Source organism: Eutrema salsugineum, unplaced genomic scaffold, assembly GCF_000478725.1.
Source record: "Eutrema salsugineum unplaced genomic scaffold, Eutsalg1_0 scaffold_6, whole genome shotgun sequence".
Taxonomy (NCBI): domain Eukaryota; kingdom Viridiplantae; phylum Streptophyta; class Magnoliopsida; order Brassicales; family Brassicaceae; genus Eutrema; species Eutrema salsugineum.
This window is the reverse complement of record NW_006256547.1, coordinates 3039494-3063787: the sequence shown is the minus strand read 5'-3', so window position 1 is coordinate 3063787 and position 24294 is coordinate 3039494. Positions and strand designations below refer to the sequence as shown.

At 36.4% G+C, this 24294-nt stretch overlaps 6 protein-coding genes across 6 annotated transcripts; 4 read left to right on the top strand and 2 right to left on the bottom strand.

Annotated features, from left to right (window-relative positions):
* Positions 1-1712: 1712 nt before the first annotated feature.
* On the top strand, positions 1713-3607 carry LOC18011692 (probable peroxidase 61). Its single transcript, XM_006394602.2, has 4 exons — positions 1713-1961; positions 2083-2262; positions 2399-2558; positions 3171-3607. The coding sequence occupies exons 1-4, from the start codon at positions 1713-1715 to the stop codon at positions 3605-3607; spliced, it is 1026 nt and encodes a 341-aa protein (XP_006394664.1).
* Positions 3608-4296: 689 nt separating this feature from the next.
* On the top strand, positions 4297-8000 carry LOC18011786 (uncharacterized protein At3g49140). The gene is made up of 11 exons (XM_006394601.2): positions 4297-4403; positions 4631-4727; positions 5083-5302; positions 5571-5673; positions 5767-5837; positions 6152-6316; positions 6392-6529; positions 6621-6911; positions 7170-7322; positions 7436-7531; positions 7612-8000. Exons 1-11 carry the CDS (start codon positions 4340-4342, stop codon positions 7720-7722), a joined length of 1509 nt encoding a protein of 502 aa, XP_006394663.2. The 5' UTR covers positions 4297-4339; the 3' UTR covers positions 7723-8000.
* Positions 8001-8314: 314 nt separating this feature from the next.
* On the top strand, positions 8315-9779 carry LOC18011687 (putative F-box/kelch-repeat protein At5g24040). The gene is made up of 3 exons (XM_006394600.2): positions 8315-8572; positions 8672-9155; positions 9393-9779. Exons 1-3 carry the CDS (start codon positions 8316-8318, stop codon positions 9777-9779), a joined length of 1128 nt encoding a protein of 375 aa, XP_006394662.1. The 5' UTR covers position 8315.
* A 4437-nt stretch (positions 9780-14216) lies between these two features.
* Positions 14217-19333, top strand: LOC18011686 (S-type anion channel SLAH3). Its single transcript, XM_006394599.2, has 6 exons — positions 14217-14433; positions 16429-16628; positions 16741-17310; positions 17725-18495; positions 18594-18625; positions 18719-19333. The coding sequence occupies exons 2-6, from the start codon at positions 16449-16451 to the stop codon at positions 19104-19106; spliced, it is 1941 nt and encodes a 646-aa protein (XP_006394661.1). The 5' UTR covers positions 14217-14433; positions 16429-16448; the 3' UTR covers positions 19107-19333.
* A 13-nt stretch (positions 19334-19346) lies between these two features.
* LOC18011685 (putative septum site-determining protein minD homolog, chloroplastic) lies at positions 19347-21136 on the bottom strand. The gene is made up of 2 exons (XM_006394598.2): positions 20072-21136; positions 19347-19682 (listed from the first exon to the last, which is right to left on the bottom strand). Exon 1 carries the CDS (start codon positions 21096-21098, stop codon positions 20118-20120), a length of 981 nt encoding a protein of 326 aa, XP_006394660.1. The 5' UTR covers positions 21099-21136; the 3' UTR covers positions 19347-19682; positions 20072-20117.
* Positions 21137-21262: 126 nt separating this feature from the next.
* Positions 21263-24082, bottom strand: LOC18011594 (probable receptor-like protein kinase At5g24010). Its single transcript, XM_006394597.2, has one exon. The coding sequence runs from the start codon at positions 23952-23954 to the stop codon at positions 21477-21479; it is 2478 nt and encodes an 825-aa protein (XP_006394659.1). The 5' UTR covers positions 23955-24082; the 3' UTR covers positions 21263-21476.
* Positions 24083-24294: the final 212 nt, after the last annotated feature.

The window sequence follows — 24294 nt, the reverse complement described above, 5'->3', positions numbered from 1 at the left end:
TTGTGCTCATAAGCGTCTGGCTTAATACAAGCAAGGATCCAATCATTAGCAATGGGCAAAGGCTTGATGCATTCTGGAAAAGGATAGCCATCTATTATGCGGCGAGTGATAAGGTGTCTCCTGAAGACAAGAGAGGTCCAACTAACTGTAAGCAGAGATGGGCCAAGATAAATGAGTCTGTGTGTAAGTTTGTTGGGTCGTATGAGGCAGCTTCAGCTCAAAAAACATCAGGGCAAAATGAAAATATGTAATGAAGCTGGCATTGGACATCTTTTTCAATGATTACAAACACAAATTCACCATGGAGCACTGCTGGAGAGAACTGCGTCATGATCAGAAATAATTATAATTAAAAAATTATAATTAAAAAAAAACAAATTTTTTTTTAGAACCCCTCATTACATCTTACCATTGGAGTTTCAAATTTGATAAAGATGTAATTAAGGTTCTAAAACCAACAAAACAATTAAAACCATTAAAATATAGAATTAGAGCCCCTTATTACATCTCATTGTTGAGGGTGCTCCTAGCCCCATGATCTAGGTTCTTAAAAGATCATCGGATCTTTATCTATATATAGCGGGATCCATCCTGTCAAAACGGACTAGAGAAGGTCAAATCCTATTTCATTTTTATATCACCAAATTCGATGAGAACGAGAATAAGAAATAGGATACAATAACCTACGCAAAATGAATTGCTTTAGTTTCTTCGTATATATCTTTTAACGTAGTTGAATTATAAAGTAATCATGTAAGTGTGAATAAAATACAAAATAAAATAACGTAGTTGATTTTTCACGTAACCATTTACACAAATTCATTAGAAATGATATATACAGTTTTTCGATTAATTGACGGTTAAGAAAGGACAAAATTTCAGCAATGCGCTGGCTGATAACGTTAGCCAGTCCTGACAGCTAGATTTTGGTAACAGGTTTTTGTGTTTCTCGTACATAATTATATACATGTAAAATATCTATTTATGGAAGCTTACTCCATAACAAAAGCAAGCGAAATGTTTTATTATCAATATTCTTCGCCGACCAGTTTGTCTCACAAGTCGCTGATTGCAATTTTCAAAATATAAGATAAAGTGATAAATATATGGTATATAAAATGGGACAAAAAAGAGTTATTAGTGGAAATTTTATAATATATAATATTTTCCAATTTGTGATATTTTAAAGATCTCTACATACTCTTAATAGTTTTTTTTTTTTTTTTGAAGAGGTGTTTAGTTACAATTTTCTGGTAAACAACCCACATAAAATTTTACCGCTAACAAAGTATGTATTTATCACAAAAAAAAAGAACAACCCACATAATTAGTCGGAAAAGAAAAGGACTAATCATACTCGAACGTGGAAAGGACATCGTTACATGTGAATCCGCGTTTGCCTTACACGCGCTTCCTTTGACTATACACTAAAACGATCAAAGTCAGAACTTAACAATATTTTTTTTATATCGACATAACCGGTGCACCCACGTGGACCCGCCACCCTAGTCAAACCTTATATAATCCCTCACTCATCGACACTACTAATCCACATATCTCTTAATTCATTACATTTATATTTCCTCATTCTTTTTGTTTTTTCTTATACACAAATAATAAGAAACTACTTTTGATATTTTCATTAAGAGGAAAGAAAGTCAAGGGTTTTTTTGGTGGAATTGATTCGTTTTTTTGTCATTTTCTAAAAAAGAATGAGGCAGTTTGTGAACTTTTTCCCACTATTGGCCTTCGTAGTCATAAGCTTAGCTGGAAAGGCGACAGTAGAGGCTGCGACGGGAATGAACCCTCCGGTGAAGCTGGTTTGGCATTATTACAAAGTTACTAACACTTGTGATGATGCAGAGGCTTATATTAGACACCAAGTCGAGAAGTTTTATAAAAGTGACAGTACCATTGCTCCCAAGCTCCTTCGCCTCCTCTATTCCGATTGTATGGTTAATGTAAGTAAAATGTCGCCATTAATTTTCTTCACAATAATAGCAACAAGAACATTACCTTCATTTTTTTGTTTTTTTGTTTTTGTTTTTATAACCTATGTAAAATGTGTGTATATATATGTAGGGATGTGATGCTTCGGTTCTTTTACAAGGACCAAAATCAGAGAGAACGGCTCCGCAGAATCGAGGACTTGCGGGTTTTGTGATAATCGATAAGATAAAAACAGTTCTTGAGTCACGTTGTCCTGGTGTCGTTTCTTGCGCTGATATCCTCAACCTTGCCACTAGAGATGCTGTTCATATGGTACATATGTACACTCTTATATATAGTGCATGTTCTAATACGAGAGGATCGATATTCGATTATTGTGGTTAATTTTGTAATGCTCTTTACTCATTAGTGTTGTTTTGATGGATTAATTTGATAATATCATGATTAGGCCGGAGCACCCTCTTACCCTGTGTTTACGGGGAGAAGGGACGGTGGTGCATTAAATCCAGACGCCGTGGATCTTCCGTCACCGTCCATCTCAGTCGAGGAGTCGTTGGCATACTTCAATTCCAAAGGTCTTGACGTTTTGGATATGACTACTCTTCTAGGTAACTCATCAATTTTTCCTTCTTTCCAAATTAGACTCAGGCGTCTTTTATCATTTCTTCGACTAATCGCAATGCTACTACTAAAACTTTAATTGTTTAATACTGAGTTTTCTCAAATACTTATATTTAGAGTCTATTTTTTCCCAAAACCATAAGCATCTTGAGCAAAATTCATTTGTTAATTGTAAATGTATACCCCAAATGAATTCCTTCCACTTGTGTTTGGCGTTTGTGTTTGCAATTTGAAAAATCCTTTGTGATACACAAATGTTTTAGTTTTATTATACGTCAACTTTTCTTGTTTTTTTTTGTTTTTCGTTTTTCAAATGCAAACACATAAATTGCGTTTGAAACAATCTGAGATCTAATTAGCATTAAACAGTTGTATGTAAAATGAAAAAAAAACCCTAAAGTTTGTAATTTTAAAAAATGTTTGGTAGAGATGAAGATCTTCTCACTACATAAAAAATGTAACTACTATAAAGTTTAAATCACTGTAAACATGCAAGACAGTTACTTAATAGAAACGTGGATCTAAATTATATCCTATTGGGTCTCTGACATTGTCGTCTTTCTAACAACCTCTAATTATGTTATTTGTAATGGGAACAGGAGCACACTCGATGGGGAAGACACATTGCAGCCACATAGTGAACAGACTATACAACTTCAAGAGTACAGGGAAACCAGATCCGACCATGAACACGACCTTGGTGTCACAACTTCGAAATCTTTGTCCTCCAAGAACACAAAAAGGCCAAACCGATCCACTGATTTACTTAAACCCAGACACAGGATCGAGCAACAGATTCAGCAGCTCCTATTATTCTCGTGTCTTGTCTCATAACGCTGTCTTGGGCGTGGACCAACAGTTGCTCTACAACGATGACTCGAAGGAGATCACGCAAGAGTTCGCTTCAGGCTTCGAAGATTTCAGAAAGTCTTTTGCATTGGCAATGTCGAGGATGGGATCTATCAATGTATTGACCGGAAATGCTGGAGAGATTCGCCGAGATTGCAGAGTTACTAACGCTAATTACGGGGCTTAAACTATTTTCTACATTATTTTATATGTTTGTGTTTATTATAATATAATTAAGAAATATAAATTATTTTGATAATGTTATTTTCAATAAGGATGGAGAATAAATAACAGAGATCCAATTATTTATACTTTATCTCTTGTAAATTTGTAATAGGTTTATAACCAAATTCCTATGAAAAAGAAAGAACTATACTATTATTCGCCGTACAAAACGGTGTTACTACTTACTACTATAGATGTAATTAATTTGCTGGGTGTTGTTATGATTGAACACGGACACTAATCAATAATTATGTTGTTCTTCCCTCAAACTTCACGATATTCCTTAAGATAATTCTTGGGCTAAAGTTACTATCTACTGTTACTCGATTATTGATTTAAAATTTAAAGTTACAGATTTTAATAAAATTTTAAAGAGTTAAAAAAATTTAAACGATTTATAATAGAATAACATGTAATTTTGAAAATGCATATTTAAATACACAAATCAATAAACTCTCCTTAATGTCAACCATCTTGAGAAAACATTAAGCAATTAGGAGCAAAAGAAAGGTTAATATGCATGTAATGTAATGAAATGAGAACGAAACGCGTCGTTTTGGATAACCTTTTTGGACGCTTTATTACATCATCTCGGGTAATAGCCAATGATTGTAGGACACGTAATCACCAGTTAGCAAAATCCGAAAGAGATAATTAAATTGCTGTGGCTTCCCTTCTGGCCTCACCTTCCCCGATGATTGAGTCCGCCATGGCCGCCCGCCTCTCCACCGGAGTCTTCTCTTCGACGGCGCTCCTCCGTAATCTCTCTCTCTCTCTCTCTCTCCTTCTCTTCTTAAATATGCCTTCTTCGCTTTGTAATTGCTATTCAGTTTCTGACTTTCTCAATGACTTTTAGAGAATTGAGACGCAAACAATTTCTTCTAATTGGGAGCTTCATTCTTGCATTCCTTTTGATTTTTTCCTTAGAAATTTTGTTTTCTATTACTTCACATTGAATCGAGCTTATTACTTTTGTTGCTTGCAGAGTATCGACCTGTACCGAATCTGGAGGAGGAAGGAAGCTGCTTCCATGTCGCCCCTCGACGGATTTTTCATTCTCACCGGCTCAACACCACTTCTGGGTACTGTTGGATGCCTTTCTTTCATTACTATTGATTGTGTGAAACAAAGTTTGAGACTTTTTCACTTATCTTTATGTGTTAGTGTTCCGTTTATTGAAACTATTAGTTGAGATCGTAGTTCTCATCGGTTGCTTGAACTGGGGAATATAATAAATAGTGATTTTGTACTACTTGATGCATTAAAACACTTTCATCTTTAGTAATATACTAAAGAGGCCACCCATGAGTTTCAGAGTAACCTTGTAAGATGTTGAAAAAGTTTGAAGAGAGTAATTGCATTTTCTTTTTTGGTTATATATGAATCCTCAATTATAATTTACCAAATGTTGAAATGGACTTGTGTGCACATTACCAGGAGTGGATTTCTCAAGTGTAACAGTGACTATTTTACGAGAAAGAGCCTGCGGAAGAATAGGACTCAGGCCATTGCAGAGTATTTTGGTTCAGCTTCAGATCCAAAGAAGCCAACTGGGAAGTCAAGTTATCATCCTTCAGAGGAAATCAGAGCATATGTGCCAGAGAACCCTAAAGATTCTAGGCTTCCACCTGCAGAAACTGCTAGAACCATCATTGAGGTATTATATGGCATCTTTCAATCAACATAAGCTCAATTTCTGGTTAACAAAATTGTAGGACCCTTTATTAAAAAAAGAACAGATTTCTAGGACCATTGTCTTAATAGCTATTGTCACATGTCCCTCATTGTAGGTTTCTTCAGTAACCTTATATGCAGACCTCTGTAGAAACCTTATGTGCTCCACCATTTTCAGTTTGACCCTACTTGCTTATTGATGCAGACCTGGTTGTGCGCATCTGACATTTCCCGTAGTGTGTCTTGTTCAGGTGAACAAAAAGGGAACCTTGATCCTTTCAGGTTTACTTGGTATTGGACTTCATGAGAATATTCTCTGGCCGAATATTCCTTATGTAACAGATCAGCATGGAAGTAAGTAAGAAAAAAAAAGTCTTTTTCTTTTCTTCGTATTCAGTTGGCTTATCACTGTCAAGCATTGAATTGAATCACCCTTGTACACTGCAGATATATACTTTCAAGTAAAGGAAAATGAGGACATAATGCAGACTGTTGTTACTTCTGATAATAATTATGTGGTATCTTACTTTTTCTTTTCAGGCATCTCATGCATCTCATGCATATCCTGTTACATCACATGTACTTTATAGACGATTCTTAAGAGACTGTATGCTTTAACGTCATTTTAAGCGTAGCTTTCACAAAGAAGTTATTTGTTTCTCGGTTGCTAAAGCTGCTCTCTTGCTTTTTCATTTTTTGATAACTTACCATTCTTCTGAATCTAGACATGCATAGGGATACTACTTTGCTGCACGGTGTAGTCTTTTCAGTTTACGCTACTATATTCACTTGTACGGAGCTGGAGCTATAATAAGTTACATATGCAATGCAGCAAGTTATAGTAGGTTTCGATACGATGGAGATGATCAAGGATATGGAGCTGAGTAGTCCCTCTGGTATTGGTTTTGGAATTGAAGAAATCGAAGGTGGTATTGGTGAAGTGGAGGATGAAATCAAGGGGGATGAGGATGAAGGAGAAGAAGACAAAGATGATGAGGTTTGTAAATTTTATTTCATCTTTTGTGCTCATTAATTAAAAAACTTAAAGAAGGTACTGTGACCGTGACTTCAGGAATGGGTTGCTGTTCTACAAGATGGAGATGAAGACTCTGATTATGCTTCAGACTCTGATGAATCTCTTGGAGACTGGGCAAACTTGGAAACGATGCGATCTTGCCATCCTATGTATTTTGCCCGGAGGACAGCCGAGGTTACTTGCAGTCCCATAAATTGATTAATGATTTATGAGATATTCACCATGTGAAAGATTATAAAAACTTCATTTCTTTGTTTTAAAATAGGTTGCTTCTAATGATCCTTTAAATTGGATGGAGCAGCCGTCTGCTGGCCTTGCTATCCAGGGGCTCTTGAGTCGTGTCTTTGTGAAAGATCACTTAGATATCACTGGTCACAAGTCTACAAGTAGTGACAAAAATCTGGAGGGAGAAAACTCAGAAGAGAAACTTGAAAACATTGGTACGCCAAGTGTGGATGAATCTGAGATATTGCAGCATGATAATTCGAGAAATGCCACAACGTATTACAAGCTGGAGATGATAAGAATCCAGCTCATCACGGCACAGGGGCATCAGGTTAATGATAAAACCCCTCCATCTTTACTATTTACTGTCATCCTGCAAATTTCTTTGTCCTTGTCATATTTTGGTAATTACGAGATCAAACAACATCAATTGTCCATGTTCTTAAGAGCTGTCTCTTTTTCTATCGATGGACTGCATTATGTCAAGTCTGTACTGTTGATTTGTTAGTCCTAAATTTGGGCAGGTCCCGTTTTTTTTAGTGTCAATTCTTATATAAGCTCAAGCTTTTGCTCGGTTGTTTTTGAACAGACTGAAGTGGAAGTGGAAGATGTCAGGAAAGCACAACCTGATGCTATTGCTCTTGCATCAGACGGTATTGTGAATCGTCTAGAAGCAGATGGCAATAAACTAACTGAAGCCCTCAAATCTATGTGTTGGAGACATAAGGGGATTCAAGCAGAGGTAAAATAAAGGAAACTTGAACTTTATGTTACATACGGGAGTTTCGACAAGACGCTATCAGAGCACTATGTTTCCATGGTCATGTTATAAATCCATATGCTTTTAAAATGTAGGAAGTGAAGCTCATCGGTATAGATTCACTTGGTTTCGACCTCAGGCTTTGCTCAGGAATGCAAATTGAGACTTTACGGTTTGCATTCTCGATAAAGGTAACTCGGTATTCCATTTCTATCTTCTTATAACTCTGTTTAGTGATCGATGATCCTGAGAACTTGGTATTGTATTGCAGGCAACATCAGTACACAGTGCTGAGGGACAGTTGAGAGAATTATTATTCGCTTCGACACCTCTCAAGCCGCCGCAGAAACCAAAGCAAACGTCGAGTCAGAAGGAATCTTGATGAAATAGTAAAACCACAGAAGGCAACAAGAAACAGATTCAACTGCAATATTTGCATATCAACAGATCTATCCTCACACATGAAGGAACTGCTATCAACGTTGCGTTCTAAGAGAAATTTTTAGTGTTGGCTTGTTAGAGATTGATAGCATAAGTCTTGATCAGGGCCGTGTCTCTATGTTATGGATTGAGAAACATTGGCTTAGGGCCTAATTTCTTACAAGAATATATTATACTATAAAATTGAAGGTCACATAATTCATATTGTAGAAGATTAAAAGAGAGATTTTCTGTTAAAAAAAATATAATAGTTTCTAAGTGAATATAAAAACATGAAGAAACGAAAACAAGATGTATGAATGTTTGTTTAGTTAGTCGAAATGGCAGTGATATAGAAGATGACAAGTGAAATTAAAATCGATTGGAAGGAGAATAATTTGAGTCGAGCGAAGCGTGTTAATAATTTTACCAGATATAACGCTTGGACTGCACGGCAAGCAAGAAAGTCAACACATTTCCTCACCAAAGAGAATATATATATAGAGTATAAGCTCTCTAATTTTAAATCAAAGTCAAGAGGAGAAGAAGACGAAAATGTGGGACTGGTCGGAGTTGCCAACGGAGATCATCCACATGATCTCTCTGAGAATCGACAACCCATTCGATCTGATCCATTTTCGATCGGTATGTTCGTGGTGGAGATCCTCTAGTCTAGCCACATTCCGACCAGTTCCATCACATAGATGTCCTCTTCCTGCAGATGTTGGTGGTTGTGGAGATGATTGCCATATCTTGAGGACCCGTGTTTATCTGATCACCTCTGTTTCTCGTGATCCTCCTCCACGATTTTGGTAAATCAAAATCCTCTTTTATAAAAACAGTTTACCATATATCTTGGTCCCGTTCTTACTATTATTGTATTGTATTGTGTTTTTTTTTGTTGATCTCAGGTTGTTTAAACTACAAGAAGAGGAGAATGGAGCATTTGCTCTTCAATGTTTGTTCGGTAGTGGAACCTCCTCTGAGTTTCGATGTTCATATCCAAGTCTGTCACTTGACTTGCTCAACTCTCAAGTCACTGAGCTAGCTCAAGAACATGTCGCTTGTTACACCTCTTGGTGCGACCTATTCGATGAAGTTGGTTATCCGTATAAAGGTGTAGAATCTATCGGCTATATGCAGTTGGATGCAGAGAACAAGGAATTTATGATTTTGGGAAGGCTCTCTTTCCAGGGTCTTGGCATGTATAGGTCATTTGAGCAGCGTTGGACCGAGATCGAAACAACAACTCCTCTGTTTGCACACAGGATTACATCTTTTAACGGAAATTTTTATGTCATCGATCCTGCCGGAGTAACGCTGGTGGTAAAACCAACTCTAGAAGTTAGTTCGTTTCAGCGATCGAGGCCTTGTGATAAGACAAGGAGACGTTGGGTAAGGGGAACACAAATTTTAAATCCTTTTTTTTTATCAAACAATTCTTTTTAAAAGAAATCCTTTGCTTCCTAATTTGGGGTAAAACAAATATAATACTCTTTCCATTTCATCAAAATTTTAAAATATAAAAATTATATATATAATATTCCATTTAATTAGTACTATATTGAATATTTCCATAATCATAATCACATTTTTAAAATGATCTCTTATTATATATTGTCTATATACCAGCTTGTGAAGTCAGAGGACAAACTCCTACTAGTAGAGATGTGCACCAAGAACCGAAATGAGTATGTCACGCCAAAACTCCTAGCGGAAAAAGGATGGTTCGAGGTTTCGGAGTTGAACAAGGAGAGAAACGATTGGATTAAAGTGGAAGATCTGGGTGGTCGGGTCTTGTTCTTGGACTACGATTGCTCTTTGTCTTGCTTGCCTAATCAAGTTCCGGGTTTCAGACCCAACTCTATAATCTTCATGGGTATTTTTGGATGTTATACAAATCGGCATGAAAGTTTTGAGGTGTTTGAATTTGGTGAGCAAGGCTTTAGATCTTTTGGAGATATCCCTGAGTATATTCGACTTTTTCCATCTCCCCCATGGATGTTTTCCAACGGTTGATTCAACACAAAATATAATTTTAAAAAAAAAAAAAAAAAATGTTGGCATCATCATAATATGTTAACTTCTCCTTATATGGCACTGGATTTATGTTTGTAATGTATATCATGTACCGGTGATTTGGCATTGACTTGAGATTTTCTAATTACTCTTTTATTTTTATACGGCTCTAAACATATATTTTCAAAATAGCTTGAAGAAGATACATTTGGTATGCGAATTTATCGTGTACCTTATCAAGTATAATTAAGGTTGAATTATATTGTTACACAAAATCATTCAAACATTTTTAAGAAAACCTGTATAAACTAATGAATTCAGTTTGCTATGGTTTTAAAAGATGGTTTTATTTGCGAAATTACCCTATTGTAACATTTATCTAAGTAAATAACGTTGGTGGTAAATCTGTAAATAAGTAAAACTCATATCATATGGTGTCAACAAAAGATTAAAAAAAATAAGTAAAAGTCATTGTTCTGCATAGTTTGACTTTGACAAAAATGCTAAAACTGAACCAAAAAAATCGTATACCTGGCAACATTTTATAAGACTAAATAGTATGGTATCATTTCATGAAATCGTTTTCAAATGTTATACATATTACTTTCCAACTTGACTGGGTTGTCTATGCACAACAACTTGAAACGTTTATTATAAGATTTTTTTTTGTATATTACAGTATGATTGAAATCAAACCGAATCCAGATGGTGACGTAATAATAGTAAAATCTATGCTTCTTCAGTTTTCTCCTCCAGAATCCCTGTTTTCGATTTATTTAGCACAGTCGATTTTCTTATATGGTTTGTTGGATGTCTCTTTTTTTTGGGTTAGATGTCGTATTCTGATTTAAAAGTAAAATTTCTGGTTAGATGGATAGTAGCAGACAAAACTAGCGAAAGATATTTAGAGGGAGACAGGCAATTTATTCGACCTTCCTACCAATTTGTAAACGAGTGAACGACAAAAATTGGGGGAAGAGTGAAAATAAAATTTGATAAAATATGGAGCTGTTGATAGGGCATGGACCCATATGTCTTGATAAGTGCTGTTTCTATAATTGTCAATGGCTTCTGAGTTTTGGAGTCCTTATCGTAAGTAAAGCTGGCATCTTTCTAGTTGCCCGCCTCTTTATTATTCTTATTATAAGTTTTTTTCAGCGTAAAATATGTAAAAACAAAAAATAATAGTTGATTGTATTTTTTTTCTAACGCTGAATAGTTTATTAAAAAAATATCACAGAATTTACAAAAAAAAATTAAAATTGATTCATCAATAGAAATCAAAATAAATAACAATGTTTTTTGTGAATAATTTGACTAAAGATTCTTCAGATGAATGATTAATTTTTGCTTTCAGAATTTGATAATCTCTCTCTCTGCTGAGATAAATAAAACATTATACTTTTACGTAGTGTTCTAATTGTTTTCGTTTGTAAATTCCATGTTTTTAATCATTAATCGTTAATAAACAGTTATTTATTTATCTCCTTACCCATTAGAAAACTTTTATTTACTATGTCTATCCTCAAAAAGTTTAAAGAGTACGTAGCAGTTAAAGATAAGTTCAAATCATATTTTGTTTTTAATTATTCAACTGACACTGAAAATTATTTTATGTATAGATCACAACTTATAAATATTTTAGATTAAACACACTTGACTTTTGAAAACTTATAATAAAAACACATGAAAAATTGATATACTTTGAATAATATAGATAACCAAATTGTTGAGTTGTGAAATCTTATCTTTCGATGACGCTGTAAACCCCATGACCGGGGATATTGATCCGCATGCACGGCCTCGTTTATTTCATGTACTCGAATTCGTATTGCGTACTTTTTTTGTTGTTGTCAAGCTCTTACTTTTGCCAACTAGATGAAATTAACTTTCTTAAACTATATGGAACTAATTATGTATCCGTTTTCTCTCTTGTTAGTTTTTGGTATTGTTTTATTGTCTTTTGGAGCAAAAACAAATGAAAGAAATTGTCTCAAATTTTAAGTAGAGAAATTCACAATGACGAATACTCGACAATATAATGGGCACTGTACAGTTATTTTCTTTATATAAACTATTGGGTAGTTAACAAATAACAATTAAGAATTTTGTCCGATTACAGAGTATATTCGCTAGCTATTTAACTATATATAGACCATCTACGTGGTAAGGAAACGATAATTTATATTAGCATATAAATTGATGGAGATAATAATTGAAGAAGTAATGTGTATTAATTATTATTATGAACTCGATCTAATAAACAAATATATGTGTGAGAACGATAGAAAAAACCATTAACGTACAAAAGATTATATGCGGATATATAAAAAATATATATTTTCTTCTTTTTTGGCGCCAATCTTTAAATTTTCAAAAATGAGACTAAAACTAAACCAATTATGTAATATTTTCTATAATCATAATATATTTTAGCTAATTAAATTACATTTAAATATATTATGCCCTTCTGTATCCGCTCCATAGATCACACAAATAATTAGCAAGCGTCAATCAATGGTTAATGGTTGATCAGTTTCGTAATTTACATCAACCTAGTATATATAGACCAACCGATAGATGATAAATTATTTTAATAGGAAATCCTTATATTATGAATTTATCATCATACGAAACGTTTGCGGGTGACTAATTTATTTTTATTATTATTGTAACTCGTTAAGTTTATCTCTGGCATTATCAATCTGCTCTATGGTCAAACCTAAGTTTTGTCCGCTCTAAAGACAAACTCCATGTACAGCGCATGTAGATAGGAACCGAAAAATATTATATCTATTTACCAAAACATGAACTTACATATAACGGGACAACATATATAATACAAAAACAGTTCGGTGACAGCTAAAATCCTATATCAAACTAATCAGACAAATATGTACGGTACCTAACTAACAACACAATCTTTGTGAAGGACTGATCAAGGTATATAAACCAATTTGGTTTCTTCCTCTTTCCTACGTCTTTGTGCAATTTACAAAATAATGGTTGTCCGGTTAGTCGTAATTTGTATTACACTTGTTACGTCTCTTACCATATCATTAAATTATAAATTATGTACTATTATTTTAGACCGAAAAATTATGGTTCTTGATTTCTGAAGAAAAAAAAAAAACAGTCATGTAATATTAACTAAAGGAAACGAAAACGTATATAAATATTCAATTACCTTCTCCTTAATTCCTTACCGTAAATTTGGTTAATTGGACAACAAATTTAATGGGGGCAAGGAAAAATTTTCATTGGCTGGTGCAATAGATTTAATTCCTCAAAAATCTTAAAGGGCCTCAATTCGAGCTACAAAAATAATAATATATATGTGTTTTGTTGAAGTGTCACATATAAAATGAAGCCTCATATTGATTTGGGAAAGGATAGAAAATAGAATACAAATATAAGTATATTAATTAATGCACAATAGCCCATTGGTCAATTTCCATGGGACTGCACCTCATATTGTATTGTAATTTACTACTCCCTCCGTTTCACAAAGAGTTTCGTTCTGACATTCTTTACACAAATTAAGAAATAAGATAAAATATCTTTTATACCCTTATTAATTTGCAGAAAATGACTTTTGGAATTATATTTATAACTAGTTTTCTGAATTTATTTTTGAAGTTAAAAATGGTATTTTATGTCAAAATTTACATTGGAATTCTAAAATGATATTTTTTTTGAAACAAAAAAAAGAGTGTCAGAACGACACTCTTTGTGAAACGGAGGGAGTAATTTGTAAGAGCTCTACATTAGTGAGTCTGAGTTTTTGGAAAAAATAATAATATTAAATTGATAGTCTGCAATTATTTTTCACATAAAAAATTGAAAAACGAACTATGAATATCAACACCTTATATTAATTGGGGATATATTTTTACATTGAGAATTCTTTTATACATTTTAAAAATAAATTGTTTAGCGAGGAAACAGTTATGAAAATGTTCATATGTTTTATCTGTAGAATTTCTTCATCAAACAGCATCGTCTTTTTTCTTCAGTTCCATTAAAACTTAACGAAATATATTTCTTAATAATGAGAATATTTATAACTCATTTGTATAAATAATTTTATAAAACATCAACTTCAAATTCGTAAATTTATTTGAAAATTTTCCAAGTTGCTTTGTTTATTTATTTATTTATTTTTGGGTCCATTTCGTATAATGTGGTCCACCACCTAATGACCGAAGCTTAAAAACTAAATAAATGCGTAAAAAATTAAGAAAATTACTTGAGATTGTCAATGACGTGAATCATGACTAGTTAATCAACAAAAAGACGGCCACGTTGACAAACTTTGAATTACAGCTATACATATAACAAATACATACACTATAGATTTCCGTAACTGTACTTACGTGAACACATCTCTTTATATATTTAGTACAAAGACGTGTTTTGTTCTCGCCCAAACCAACGCGCTCTTTTTAATTTTTTCTCCTCCTTCGTCTTCGCTTCTTTCCAACAAAAAGCTCCATTTTTATCTCCATAAAAAACAGAGAAGATCTAGAGATTTCAAATCTCATCAGCATTTCCTTAATTTATTTATTTATTTTCGTATATTTTCCCCCAGAATTTCACAGAATTTCACAGATAATTCAACAAGCTCTACGGCTACAAATCTCAGAATCGCCAGGTTAGTGTGATTTTATTTCTCCTTTCCTTTTAGGCTCGTTGTTGACAGTGTCATTTAATCGCAATTCCTTTGGTTTTATTTTATCTAGAATCTTTGTTTTAATTTCTCATCCTTTCTTACGGAAATGCATTGGCAATGCGATTATTTATCTGCTGGTTAACTCTCAACTTAGGGTTCTGAATGAACCAAAAAGAAACATAACTTTCTGACCTTTTGTTTTTAACCTTTGTTGCAGCTTAGGGCTCTAATTACGATTTACGAACTGTGAAAACTAATAATTGAATTTGTTCTTTACTTAATTTTATTTTTGTTCACTCCTTTTTGCTCATCATTCTTTCTTTCTTTCCTAAACCCTGAAATTAAACCCCAAAATGCCGATAGGTTTTTAACGGATTAGCTGTTACCAATGTGATGAAATTTACAAATTTTACATAGGTTTCGACAGATTTTCAATCCGGTTTACTAGTATATGTAGTGAATTGAATTTTAATCGGATTAGACCTGTAACACGCGCAAATAAGCATGAGCCTTGTTGGCCGGTTGGGCCATAACTTTGAAGTGGACCCGAGGAGGTTGATTGGCATAGCTTAGCTCACCACACAAATAGATTTGACATCTATCGTTACTTTTAACAAAATTAAAATTTATATTTTGTGTTGTTTACAGGAGCTTTTTTTTTTTGGTGTAAGAGTTTTGTTTTGTTAAAACCAATTTAGTTAGCTTTTCTTAATATATACTCGAAAAAACTGTTGAAACTACGGTGTTTAAAGAAAAAACTATGCACTAACCAGATTGGCAAATTATATCCTCTTCTTTGATAAAACGCTGGATGGATGGCGAAATCATGAATAAATTGAACTATTATCGTGCAAATTTTTTATAAGCATGGATTATACACGTATTTAAATCACACCAAAGAGAAATACACCATTTAAATACGGTGTTGCTAGGAAGTTTGGTCAATTTTGATAGGAAGTTTGGTTACTTACCAGATATATTCATATTGAAATTGGTTTAGCATGGATCATGTCGTGGAAAATGAATAAAGGAAAAACCATGTAAAAATCGATACAAGGACTTATTAATACAATTCTAAAATTACAAGTTACATGTACGTTTTCTTCGAAAAATTACCCAATTCAAATTTAAAATTCTGAAGAACAAAACTTATATTATACCATAGATATTTCTTCTCTTGTTTCTAAATTCTACGCCATATTATTTTTTTTTTTAATGATTTCTGTTTGATTTGAGGAAGATTTTTAAGGGCTCCCAAATACCCATATTTATATTCATAGTTTTCAAGTGCAATTGTTTTGGATTAACATAAAGCACTGGTTTATTGTAGCCCATGATTAGCAATAGAGGGTAAGTGTAGCTGAGAACTAGCTTAGTGGGTAGACCACTAGAATTTGAATATAATGCTATTTAGGTAGATGTTTTGCTTTTTGGTTCTATTTAGGTAGATGTTTATAGGTGGAGAATTTAGGTTAGATAGATTTAGTGGGTTATATAATGTTTTTGTTTATATAGCAAAACTGATTCTATTTTAATCAAATTATGCTTTTGGAAAACGTAAAACCCAGAGCCATTTTCTAGAAGATGTTAGAAAGATGTTTTACATACATAGAGAATAAAGAAAGGAATAACAGAGGGAAAAAGGTGATAATCTAGAATCAAGAACTCGCCATAAGTTCTTCGCTCTGGTGGCCAATATTTTATGGTGATTTTGAATATTCTCTGATATAAGTTTTTTATTTCCTTCGCATATGCTTTTAAATAACATCAACATTTTTATAAATGCAATTGAATTGACTTCAAGGGTTATTCTTATCAATCATTTTTGTTAATGAATGAATCAATAATATAGAAGCCAAGTCAGAAGACTAATTTTTTTGTTTTTGTAGATTAGAGAAAATAACAAAATTAAATTTGACTTTCGTAGGTGCCAACTAATGTGAATGTACCAATAATCAATTAATGTTTTTGTTTCAGGGGGAATTTAAAAACTAAAAATGGAGGAAAGATCAAATTCTGTGATACAAGTAGAAGAGGAGCTCCCAACTTTACTGAGAAAAGCCACAACAGAAGAAATGGTTAGCTTTGGCTTTGACAATTACAAAGAGAATAGTTCTCCTCACCCTCACTTTGTCAGTCGTTTTCATCCTTCTCATCATGCCTCCACGACTACTTTGGTATATTTATTTTATTTATTTCACTCCACACTTGCAAAAATTAGGTTTATATAAATAATTATATAACTAAATCCGAGCAAATCATGTTACATATATATATATATATTGATAGAATTTGCAAGAAGCATCAAGATCATCAGGAGAAACAATGGATGGTAATCACAACTACAATGAGGATATCAAAGAGAGTACACCATGGAGGACGATCAATCATCAAAGAAAGCCATCACTTTCAATGCCAACTTCACCAAATAATCTCATGATCTCCGATCCGACATCTTCGTCTTTCGACAACAACAACAACAATAATGGTGGGTCCACAGGCAAATCCGTCAAGTTCCTCTCTCAGCCGATGGCCAAAGTCACATCTCTCTACATAGAAACCGGAAACGATGATGATGATCGTCGTCATAATGATAATCATCATCATCATCAGCAGCAGCAACATCATCACAGTGGTCATCTTCAAAACCAAAATCCGGCGATGCATAAGCTTAAGGATCACAGGTACAACTCGTTCAAGACTTGGTCGGGGAGACTCGAGAGACAATTCACAAGAAAACCAGCTTCTATTGAACCGGAGACACCAAACCGGGATAAGCAAAATCTTCATACCAATGAAGCCATGCCTGTGGACCGTTACTATGATGCCTTAGAAGGTCCTGAATTAGAGACTCTCCGGGTACGTTCCTACATTTATTTTTATCACATTTGAATTAATACCATTTAACTAGTTTCTATCATATATTAAGCAGTATATCTCATTCAATTCTGAAATAACAAAAACATGGAAACATTAAGCCAAAAAAGGCTTAACTTAATATTGCGGTAAATTGTTGTTATTAATCTTGCGTACATTTCGTTTCCGCGGGAATATATATTAGGAGAAAAAATGCCAAAATATATCAAACTTTCATTTATTTTTGCCAGAAAAATACCAAACTCCTGTTGACGAACAAAAATAAATACCAAACTCTTTCATTAAATAAAGCATGTGGAAGCATTTTTTTGTCATTCAACAAATTAACCAATGAGACTTATATTTAGAAGAAGTGACATGTTTTTGAATTCTCTTTTATTTTCCCTAACGTTGCAGCCTCAAGAAGAGATCGTTCTACCAAGTGAACAAACGTGGCCGTTTCTTCTACGTTATCCGATCTCCACCTTCGGTATGTGCCTTGGAGTAAGCAGCCAAGCCATAATGTGGAAAACCCTAGCCACCGCAGAGCCAACCAAGTTCCTCCACGTTCCACTCTGGATCAACCAAGGTCTCTGGTTCATCTCAGTCGCTTTAATCCTCGCCATTGCCTCCATCTACCTCCTCAAAATCATCCTCTACTTCGAAGCTGTTCGACGTGAATACTACCATCCAATCAGAGTCAACTTCTTCTTCGCTCCTTTCATTTCTTTACTCTTCTTAGCCCTCGGTGTCCCACCTTCCATAGTCACTGATTTGCCACAGTTCCTTTGGTACCTCCTCATGTTTCCTTTCATCTGTCTCGAGCTCAAGATCTACGGTCAATGGATGTCCGGTGGTCAACGCCGGCTCTCTCGAGTCGCCAACCCGACGAACCATCTCTCGGTCGTTGGGAACTTTGTCGGGGCGTTGCTTGGCGCGTCCATGGGCCTTAAAGAAGGTCCAATATTCTTTTACGCAGTTGGGATGGCTCATTACTTGGTTCTCTTCGTGACTCTCTACCAAAGATTACCGACCAACGAGACTTTGCCTAAAGATCTTCACCCTGTCTTTTTCCTTTTCGTCGCGGCTCCAAGTGTTGCTTCCATGGCTTGGGCTAAGGTCACTGGCTCCTTCGATTATGGCTCCAAAGTTTGTTACTTTGTCGCCATTTTCCTCTATTTCTCTTTGGTACGTTTCGTATATAATTTTAGATCATGCATTTTTCCTTCCTTCAGAGAAGTATGCTATATATTCACTAACACAAATCTTTCCTTTCTTTTATTTAGGCTGTTCGGATCAATTTCTTCCGTGGAATCAAGTAAGTTTTAAGATATATAGAAATGTTTTGATTTATGTTCCTATTTATTTTTAGTTATCCGCTAGCTTAACTTCCTCTAATCGTTTTTAACAGATTTTCGCTCTCTTGGTGGGCTTACACATTTCCGATGACCGGAGCTGCAATTGCAACCATCAGGTACGCAACAGTTGTGAGGAGCACTATGACTCAAGTCATGTGCGTTGTCCTCTGTGCCATTGCAACGCTAGTCGTGTTCGCACTGCTTGTGACCACCATCATCCATGTCTTTGTCCTTGGGGATCTTTTTCCCAATGATCTCGCCATAGCCATCAGCAACCGTCCGAAACCCAAACAGAGTAGCCACCATCGGTGGCTAGACCAACTCAGAAACGTAAGCTCAGAGAACATCGAGAATTACTTGAAATTCACAGACTCTGACAGCAGTCATGGTAATGATCTAGAAGCTGCCAACGGCAAAACTCAAGAGAATGATTCGGCATAATCGAAAAATCATATACAGTTCTCACAACCCCTGGTGTAATAGATAGTAGTATCCAAGTGTTGGTTTTGATTTGTTGTCCGTGTCTCTGACACAAGTGAGGAACCTAGTAACGTAAGTGTTCGTTGCTATGGTTCTAATGAGCATGTGTATACAAGTAGTAAACAAAGGGTAAGGGGTATCTACAGTGGTGAAACGATCCAAACGAAATAGATATCTCTTAAAATGGACGTGTTAGCGTTTTGTCAGAGTACAGTATGTAAACTTGTTTTGTTCCAATAAATAAAAAGTTTTGAGGGCTTATCATTGTATCAATGGCATTGGAAATTATGATGGGCAAAAGTCTTCAAACTTAAAAAGACAACAACCAACAAGCAGAGTAAGACTAAAAAGTTCAACAAAAGAATCTGTACCCTTGGCAAATCAACAGAATAGTCATGTATAATGTAATTTCTACGATGTATACCCTATTAGAGAAGTGCAGTCATGTTGGTTCTAGTCAGATCAGCTAAGCCGGCTAAGAGCTTCAGTTTTGCACAAGCATTTCAATTTCAACAACTCATTGGATACCGGAATATCCTGATATAAATAGATGTCAAGAAGATCAAGAATTAGAGGGCTCAAGATCGGTCAAAGTTACAACAACAAAAAGAAGTAGCCCTAGTACTCAAGCCAATGAGCTGATGTATTAGCATACTGAAGAAGTTAAGCCAAGCTATTGAAGTTCTCATAACCCATCTGACATAAGAACTCGAGATATATTGAAAAATCTCAATTTTACAGAAATTGATACAGAAACAGAAATTAAGAACCTCAAGAAAGATAGGCCATAGAATCAAAGCTTGAACTCGGCAGCAAACTAGCAGTAGAATTTCAAGTGTCCTAGGAACGAATCTAAATTCTCAAACAAAAGAGACAAAATCTTCAAAAACCTAGTTCCTGTACAAAAGATTTTGATGCATACATACCCGAAGAAGTCCAGATCAGTTCGGTTCCATCCGGTTTGTATCCCATTCAGCGGCCAAAGAAAGAGAAGAATCCACGTTTCTTAGGCTCTTCCTCCACCATAACAGCCTTCATACTATCTTGCTCCACGAGTCTCCAAGCTGCCTGCTCAAATGCCAATCCCGCAAGCGTTGGAGGCTTGTTCAGAACAAGTGGAAACCCTCGATTCGTGCTTCTGATTACCTCGGAATCTTCAGGAATCACGCCGAGCAATGACAAACCCAACATCTCCTGCACATCTAACACCGACATCATATCCTCTCCTTTGATCATATCAGTTCTCACTCGGTTCACAATCATCTTTATATCTCGGATTCCATCGCATTCGAGCAAACCCGTTACTCTATCGGCGTCTCTGAGCGCTGTAATGTCTGGAGTTGTCACCAGGACTGCTTCGTTCGCCGGAGTAATGGCGGTTATGAATCCGGCGTCGATTCCTGCAGGGCAATCGATGATGATGAAATCCGGAGAACCTTCTGGCCTTGTTTTTAAGGCATCCACAAGCCATTCCAATGCTTTTCCACCAAACCCCATTGGAAGTTTTGATCTAGGTTTCGAGATACACAGCAATTCGAAATTCGACCAACGCTTATCGCGTACCAGAGCCTGGTCAAGGCGGCAGTCTCCGTTCAGGACTTCGACGACGGTGTAATTGACTCGATTCTCTAGCCCTAGGAGGAGATCGAGGTTACGGAGGCCGAGGTCTGCGTCAATGGCAACGACTGAGAAGCCGTAACGAGCAAGAGACAGACCGACATTTGCGGTGGTAGTCGTCTTTCCAACCCCGCCTTTTCCGGATGTGATAACAACGATACGCGGCGTTTCTCCGGCGAGCTCCGGTTTGCGATTGAACTGAAGAACGGATCGAATTGGACTCTGTCTGCTTGGGCTTTTGACGAATCGTGGTAAGGATATTAGAGGTTTTGAGGAGAGCGATGATGGAAGAAGCGGAGATTGATGATTCGTGGAGAACACTCGCAGAGACGCCATTGATAGTGTGTGCTCTCTTTGGCTGTCTCCAGAGAGACGGTGAATGATTTTTGAGCGTTGTGGCTTGCGAGGTTTTAGCATTTATCAATAACTTTTCAGATTCCGGTTTATAATTTCTCCTTCGTATACCGGTTAAGAATCTCTAACCCAAAATAGAAACCAAAAGACACACAAACAATATGTTGGTTTTCCCGATTTTGCCTCATCCGTATTACAAAAGTTACAAACAAATGAACCCCAATACATTCTACACAGACTCTACAAGTTACAAACAGATTATACAAGCATACAAACCAAAATCTTAAATACCGGTACACCAATTTGGTATCCCGGTTTATGCTTTGTCAATGAACACCTATATAGCAATGACTTTATTTTTTATCTGCCATCTTTTGTCATCAGCTGAGAGAACACTTGGGTACTATTGATTATACCTGAAGTTCCATCTCCATTATCCCTCTCTGTGTTCAAGCCACTATACAGACCTTGTCGAGCTGTTCCCGAGCCAGTAACGTCTCCAAAAACTTCTTCAGGCTTGTCCAATGGTCCGGATTCTTGAAGCTGAAGCACATGTTCCAAATTCCACAGAACATCACCAATCGTAGGTCTATCCACACCGTAATCCGCACAGCATTTCTCAGCAGTTTCCGCAAACTTCTTCAACGAGCAAGGTTTGATCTGATCCGCAATGTTCGGATCAACGATTTGATCAAGCATTCCTTTCTTCTGCCACTCAATTGCCCATTCCGCTAAATTCACTTGCTCCCTCACAAGCAACGGATCAACAGCAGGTCTAGCGCAAAGAACTTCGAACAGAACAACTCCAAAAGAGTAAACATCGGATTTATCAGTGAGCTGTTGTCTCCTGAAGTATTCAGGATCAAGATATCCGAAGCTTCCTTTCACTCCAGTGCTCACATGAGTCTCATCAAGAACAGGACCGGATCTCGAGAGTCCAAAGTCTGCAACTTTGGCTACATAGTTGTCATCTAGTAAGATATTGGTGGATTTTATGTCCCGGTGGATGATTCCTTGCGAAGAGCCAGTGTGAAGATAATGAAGGCCTCTTGCTGCACCAATGCAGACCTTAAGCCGTTGTTTCCAAGACAAAGGCGGATTAGCCGATCCGTATAAGTGACTTTTGAGTGGGCCTTTATCCATGTACTCATAAACCAGAATCATTTCAGATTGTTCTTCGCAGTATCCAACAAGTGAAACGAGATGGCGATGACGGATCTTGGAGAGGATGGTTATCTCAGAGAGAAACTCCGGTAAGCCTTGTCTTGAACCGGGCATGCCTCTCTTCACAGCTACTTTGGTGTTGTCTTTGAGAGACCCTTTAAATACCATACCAAATCCGCCTACTCCGATCACTAAACTCCTGTCAAAGTTATTGGTTCCGGATTGTATCTCAGCGAAAGAGATTCTCAGCGTTTGGTAGCCACTAGAACTAACAGTTCCTTCAGTTGTTCTACTGTTGGAACTGCCTCTGAACCTTCTCAAAGGTGTCCATCCCGTGCTCTCTGAACTCTTGGTTTTATTGTTCTTGCGCCTGCATAAGCACAAACCACACAAGACGAGCAGAGACAAGAGCACAAGACTTCCCAACACCGAGCTAACAACGATCCAGATAACGTTCTTCTTTCCACCTCCCGCTTTGGAACTCACAGGATTTAGAATCCTCATGATCTCCACTCCGTTCAACAAAGCATTAGCCCTCGACGGATTGCTGAGATCAGACGGTCCAACACTTATCCTCAACATTCCAGAGTGATCAGATTCAGCAACACAATCCATGTACAACGGAGATGCAAGCACATGGAAGTTAAGCGTGGAGAGATCAACGTCTTTATACGCAAGATAATCGTTAACAAAAACGTTGAAATAGAGCTGATTAAGCGATGGACTAACGATATCACAGAAATGCAAACGAACCAAATGAAGAACTCGTTTCGATCCAACAGGGAATCCCCAGCTGATGTTAAACCTCGCCTGCAGCTCCTGACTATCTCGATTCATCTCCTGTGCAGTCATATAGACATTATCCGGAGCAGTCTCTCTCGTCGCACCACCGTTTTGATAGTTCGGAGGCTTAGTGGTCCAAGCACGTTTCGCAGCTCCTTTAAGCATAAGATAGTTGTCATCAACAAGCCAAGTCCTCCACAATGTATCGTTAAACGGCGTCAATTTCAACCCACCGACGTTGATTCTGTGTATTGGCTCAAGAACTTGAGATGACAAGTTACCGAAGATTTGAGCGGAGTCAGAGGCTACAAGCTTAGTGCCTTGATCCATTATGTAATCGTTAGGTGCCGAGAACACTTCTATAGCGTTGACGAACCCAAATCCAGATGATTTTGAGGGAGTGAACGAAATCTCCAGAAGAGTGTCATCGATTTTCAGTATGAATTCTTTGACGACGACGGAATTAGTAGCGAAACTGTTCATCACAGAGAACCCATTAACCAAAACGCCGAATTTCGCCGACACCAAGTTAAAGCCTGGAGCTTTAAAAGGCGCGAAATGGAGACGGATAAAGTGAGTGCCTTTGCTGGTGACGCGGAATTTAAAGGCGGGAGATGGAGATGATCCGCCGGGGAAGACACGAGCCGTGTGGTATAAAGCCGGCGAATCCGGAGGTGGGTTCGGGTCGGAAAGTGAGACGGATCGATCGGCGGAGAGAAAAGCCGAGCCAGGTCGTGAAGAGTCGCCGAGGAAGGAGCGTATGGAGAAGAAAGACGCGTTGGTATCAGCGCCGCAATTAAGGAGGTAGTTATCAGTTGGAGTGAAAGCAGCGAGAAAGAGGTGAAAAAGGGAGAAGAAGAGAGGGGTGAGGATCAGAATTGGAAACGCCATTGGAGGCAGATTTGGGAAGGTTTTGAGAAAGTTTTTGTTGATGTTAAAAGGGAAGACAAGAGAAGAGATGGGAAAAAGGAAATAGAGAAAACTAGAAAGTGCGTCTTCGCTGGCGTTTCTCTGTATTCATTTCGTATTTTCTCCACTAAGATCAGTGAAAGAGAAAAGTGTTGCAAATCATTTAGGCAGCGAATATCTTCAATCACAATGGGAAACCAAAACTAGCTTCCTTTTATCTTTTTTTCTTTTTTGAACCAAAACTAGCTTAACCTGCTTTTGTTGTAATCGGTGGCAATCATTTTCAAAAGTTTTGCCTTTCAAATAATAGATTTTACTGACT